Source organism: Penaeus japonicus, unplaced genomic scaffold (assembly GCF_977035675.1).
Source record: "Penaeus japonicus unplaced genomic scaffold, GWHDUDI00000001_assembly GWHDUDI00000008, whole genome shotgun sequence".
NCBI classification, from domain to species: Eukaryota; Metazoa; Arthropoda; class Malacostraca; order Decapoda; family Penaeidae; genus Penaeus; species Penaeus japonicus.
The window spans coordinates 31,042,544-31,048,543 of NW_028234410.1; the positions used below are offsets into that span (position 1 = coordinate 31,042,544).

General features: G+C 33.7%; 1 protein-coding gene across 2 annotated transcripts in view; it reads left to right on the forward strand.

The window, feature by feature from the left end:
• Window positions 1-6,000, forward strand: part of g (adaptor-related protein complex 3, delta 1 subunit-like garnet) — a 34,621-nt gene that overhangs the window by 8,757 nt on the left and 19,864 nt on the right. The window contains exons 6-8 of one of the 2 annotated variants that reach the window (XM_043007580.2): window positions 2,848-2,921; window positions 4,545-4,594; window positions 5,235-5,284. In XM_043007580.2, the coding sequence (XP_042863514.2) occupies window positions 2,848-2,921; window positions 4,545-4,594; window positions 5,235-5,284 (174 nt within the window). The remainder of the gene's footprint in view (window positions 1-2,847; window positions 2,922-4,544; window positions 4,595-5,234; window positions 5,285-6,000) is intronic. The other variant, XM_043007581.2, reaches the window with a different exon arrangement.

A 6,000-nucleotide genomic window follows, 5' to 3' on the forward strand; every position in this document is an offset into this window, starting at 1 on the left:
CACTGCCACAGTAAGAAAGGAAAAACTCGTGAAATGTCAAACTTTTAAATTCTTTCTTATTATGGCAGTGTTTTATTATATAAAGTTATATTTACCGCTGTGTTAATTTGATTTACAATAATATCTGCCAATAGAATGCAGCAGGCTGTACAACACTGCATCAGTTATTTCTATGTAAAGAGTTATATACCCAGCTTAAATTATGTAGGGTTTATTAAACCTAAATAATTTTCAACCTGTTATTGTTGTACAGTCATTGTTATTATCATTGTCATCATTATTGTATGTGTCTAACCAACTATGTAGCCTATATATTTTGTTACAGTGTAATTCATGGACAAGGTTGATAATCACTTTTACTTTTTTTTTTCATAGGACTCCTGACAGATGCTTGCATTTTGTAACATATGTTTTTTGTTGGTGATTGTATCTGACCATTATATTCCATCTTACTTGACATATAGTATTTCTCCTCCAAACAAAACTCTCCTTGATCTTACTCCCTCTAACACATTATTCATGTCTTTAATTTAACTTATACACCTCTTTTTCACATTCTCAGTTTTTCCTGATTTCTTTTAAGACCTTGTTTTCAGGTTCTGATAGTCTGGAAATACTGTCTCGAAGGATTCCAGTCTTGCATTATCCCTCCAGTCTTTCCTATATCATTTCAACTATTATGGTTTCTCACTCATATCTTTGTGTTTAGAGAGAGTGCAAGGATCCTTTTTTTTTGTCATGTCAAATAATTTTAACCTTACATGTTGATTACACCTACACTTAAAAGAGTTTGAATTGCTCATGATGAATAATAATATAAAATATACATTTTTTATTATCAGCCAGTATAAATGTTATCAAATGATCACAATCAAAATATAGCTGAGTTGCAGACTATGGCTCTTACCAGATAATTGAATTGCTGAATCTGTTTTCTTCTCCTTTGTTTCTTTTTCTTATAATTGTCATGGACTTTTACAAGAATGATGTTGCACTTAATTTGAAACAAATCATTACCATATTTTTATTTTTTTTTTCATTTGGGAAATATTTGTCATGATTTTATTAGAACCCACTTATTTGGATTGTTTTCTTTAATCGTTATCTGTTTATTAGTTTTATGTTTTAGCACAGTGATGAACAACTCTTTATTTATATTTTTCTCCTTAATTTCCTTCTTTTTCTTAGTATTCAGATAAATTTTATAATTTATTTTGGTGAGCTGACAGACAAGTCGTTTCAGTTTGGGGTTCTTACGAGCATTGAGCCCCGACTAGGCAGAAGGCTGAGTGAGCCCCTCATTGAGATTATAAGCAGGTACAGCAAGATGAATTAAATGACCCTTGTGTAATTATTCTACTACACCTTGGGCCTAGTTTCACTGGAAGAATTAAAAGAAAAAAGAAAATACACTTAGGGTTGCACCTGCCTGGGTTGAAAACTTGTTTTGCAGCATTTGTCATTTCCTTTTTACCTCACTGCTAGAGTTGTGTTTAGTGTAGAGATTCAACATGTAGCATTGCAGACTCCTTGGGATCAAATTTACATTCATCCTTTGTCTTTTTTTTTTATGATACCATGTTTTAGTGCATGTTCTTGTGTTTTATTCCTGGAAATGAAGGTAATTACACAGGCCATTTATTGCTGTATTGTTAGGAAAGCTTGTGTCATAGGAGGCAATAGTTGTACAACATATGTTATTGAACCATTTGATACTATTTGGAATATAATAAGGTGATGATTTGCCAGCTGGTTTGTAGGATACAATATAATGATTAGGAATTTTGTTCAGTGTGTGATTTTGATTTGAGGCAGTTCATCTTTACAGATAAGGTAACATTGGTTAACATTTAGACCATTCTTACAGGAATGATTTTTAAAACTAGTGGCAGTATACTGTATGCAAGTACAAAGACCTATGTTGAAGTAATGACTAAGGAATCTGTTTGTTACAAGAAGAGACCTTTTAAGAAATCACTGAATCATACTTATATTTTGTATAAACTGTTGTATTTGGTTCTCATTCCATTTGCCTTCTCTTTTTCATTGCTATTCTCTCTGTTCTCTCCTTGAAAAGAATGTATCTTTTAGCAAACTAGTGTACATGCACTTGACTCTGTTCACATTCTGTTTTTTGTTTTGTTATAATAGTCATGTTTAAAGGTTATGTTTAAAGAAAAGAGTATTTGCTAATACTCAGTTTTCTAAAATAGTTTCCTATATTAATGAATTCCCTGGGAAATAATTGAAAGAAGTCCTGTAGTCTCATTCTTTATGATCTCACAACTAGACACACAATGTAATGATTTCTTATTGATATCTTTTCTTTCTTTTTTATGAACTGTTTCTGTATGGCCTTCATATTGCAGACCTCATTTTCCAATGTGCATTAGTATTTTCTGCAATCTTTGTTTTTATTTACTACACATGCTTTTATTATTTGTTAACATATGATTATGATGAATGGGCATTAGGGTAAAAATCACTCTCCAATTTACAGATTCTTTAACCTCTGGTAAGACATCAGGCAAAAACAGACATTTGTATGCAACACTCTTGTAGACTCCATTTACTGTATACTTTGGCTCCAGCTACTGAACCTTTCTCTTTTTTTTCTTTCCCTCCTCATCTATGACATCCCTATAAAGATAGTTTTCATCGTCTATTTTTAGAACTGCAAGGAGAAACTGTAGACTTTTCATTCTTATGCTGTTCCATTATATACATGTCCTGTACGTGGTTGTGACCTTTTGTAAATCTTTTATTGACAAAGTATTGCAGCGGAGTATCCGATTGTCCTAGTCTTGCGACCCTCGTAATGATGAAGCTTTCCCTCCTTTTTGGCAGTTTGGAGCTCTGACCCCCCTAGAGCCCAGATTAGGCAAGAAGCTGATAGAGCCCCTCACAAATCTTATCCACAGGTAAACATGTACTGTACTGCTGAATGACTGCTGATCTGTGGACTTGACCAAGTGTACATGTGTGTTTGTGTGTCTCTGTCTCTGTCTCTGTCTCTGTCTCTGGGTGTTTGTGTTTGTGTTTGTGTTTGTGTTTGTGTTTGTGTTTGTGTGTGTGTGTGTGTGTGTAAGTGTAAGTGTAAGTGTAAGTGTAAGTGTAAGTGTATGTGTATGTGTATGTGTATGTGTATGTGTATGTGTATGTGTAAGTGTATGTGTCTGTCTGTCTGTCTCTGTCTGTCTCTGTCTGTGTGTGTGTGTGTGTGTGTGTGTGTGTGTGTGTATGTATGTATGTATGTATGTATGTGTCTGTCTGCCTGTCTGTCTGTCTCTGTCTCTGTCTGCCTGTCTGTCTGTCTCTGTCTCTGGGTGTGTGTATGTGTATATATGTGTGTGTGTCTGTGTCTGTCATGTCTGTCTGTCTGTCTCTGTCTCTGGGTATGTGTGTGTCTGTCTGTCTGTCTCTGTCTCTGGGTATGTATGTGTCTGTCGGTCTGTCTGTCTGTGTGAGTGCATATGGGTTGGTGGTGGTGATGTGTGTGTGTGTGTGTGGGGGGGGGGGTTATGTATGCTACAAATTTGTGTTTCCATGCTTGATGTTGAATGTTAATGTATGCAGGTATTTTGCTTGCTACAAGTTTAGATGGTGGGTGGTTACAGGTGTGGATGTGCAAGTAATTTTCATTTTATATTCATAAATTACTTTTTTATAGGTATATATAACAGGATTGTGGGAACACTAACACCATATGTGCAGACTTTTAGTTGTAGGCCCTTGGACATCTAGTGAAACAAGACTGTGCAAGAGGATAACATCTAGTTCATTTTGAGTTATTTGTGCATTCCATTTTATATTATATTGGGGCTTCTATTAGTTCACAATTAATTATTATTGCATCATTTCTTAGCCAAGTCAAGCATATGTAGTTTTATCCTCCTAAGCTTAAGTAAAGATCCTCTTTTTGAATCCCATAGATGGAGTTTCATATAAGTGATAGTCTACCCTTACTGATTGACTGTTGAAGTGAAGGAAACTCATTAGCAACAGCCACTTTTCACAACTGCTGAAAATCTGCTAACTGAGAAGAGAGAATGAATCACTTGCATACATGCATGGAATTCATAGTGCATGTGTAGATGATAGGTTATTTATCCTGTAATTTTTCCAACACTATCCACTTTATGATTTTCAAAAGTTTGCACAAAAAGGTCACAAGTGTCTGTCTTTTCTGTAAAATGCTGTATTGCAAGAAGTAGGATGTAGTACATTTTTAAATTCTGTACTATATATAGATTACAGATTTCATTACCTTAAGGGGAGGGACATGATTTTAATTTCAAAATTTCTTTGATATATGTACTTTTCTTTTAATCTTAAGTATTGTAACTGAGTATATTCTTTGTATAAAAATGCATACAATCACTATCTAGAATCATGAAGAATTCATGAAGAACATTGAATTAAGTTATTTATTGCCTGATTTTCTCTCTTATTCATTTGATATTGATATCTGACTCATATAAAGTCATTGTAGCCTATTTCTCTTGGATAGCCATTAAGCATAATCATAAAATTTCCATCCACAGCACCTCGGCTATGTCTCTGCTTTATGAATGCATCAATACTGTCATCGCTGGTATGTTATTCTGTCCTATCACTTGAATTCTTTTTTTTTTTTTTTATGAATACTTGTTTTGCCCCAGATTTTATTTTGTTTGTTCCTGTTTGTTTGCTTGTTAATTGTTAGTGAAAGTTATTTTTTTTGTGGTGGAATTCAAAGTTTTGTTTTTTCTTTTCTGTCATTTTTTTTTATTGTTACTATTTTATTTTATTTGTATTTTTTTCCTTTGAGGAACTACTTTCATCAGATAGTATTTTGTTGCAGTATGCAATAACACTTAGTTTGTTTTCATGTGAAGGTGAATATTAGTCTAATTAAAAGCACAGTGTAAATACTTACAAGTGGGATTACTATGTAGGAATCATTTGGGTATTTGTTTGTATGACCACTCAGCTGTTCTTTCTGTTTTAATTCATGGCTTGAAAAGGTTCCTGTTTTATTATTATTTTTATTAATGTTATTGTTATTGTTGTTATTATGATTATTATTGTCATTATCGTTATTATCTTGTCATCACTCTTCGTCTTTTTTAACTTTCCTCCCAACTTGTTCTGTGTAACTACAGCTGCGTGAGTCATAATTCCCAACCATTTGTCTGTTAATGTAAGTACTGACGCGTTTTCTTTTCTCTTTCTCTCCCCATGTGCGCTTACAGTGCTCATTTCTATTTCTTCAGGGATGCCAAACCACAACGCCTCCATACAGGTACAAAAAAGTCTAAACTTGCATCTTCACTGTAGGGTTAAGGCCAAGTGGCTAAAAGAAAGGTAATATTATGAGCTTGGATTTCCTGTTCTGTGTTCTTTGCTGCCTCTCTAGGGAGAGTTTTTCATTATTGTTGTTATGGTTATTTTTATTATCATTTTTACCATTATTTCTATCAATATTTTTATATGATTCTGAATCCAAGATATTTGGATTTTGGAATGCAAACAATATTGTTAATCATGCTTCAATGTGGGAAATCCAAGCTCGACTTCTCTTAGCCTTGTGTTGGGTTGATGTGCATGTTAGTGTTTAATTTGATGTGCCTCACTCTTCATGAATTTACTGCCATTGTTATTTGTTTCAGCTTTCCTCTATCTGATTTTGTATTCTCGGGATTGAACTGCGGCAAGATGTGTGAGCTTGGAAGAAAAAATCAAGCTTGTTCATAATGTTGATTCATGTGCAAAGAAGTGTTCGTTTGTGGTACTTTGATTGAATATTAGAGGATATTCATGAATGAATGTATGAATGAGTTCAGAAGGTTGGATGAATTATTCAACATTTTGATTACAAAATTTTCCTTATTGGTGGAGATTTTGGAAAAGCAATGTATAAGTAATTCATCTTGCTGTATGAAATGTTGAATTGCTCTCTTATTCTTAAACTTTTCACCAACTCATGATTTTCTTTGTTGTTTCCAAAGTAGGGATGTT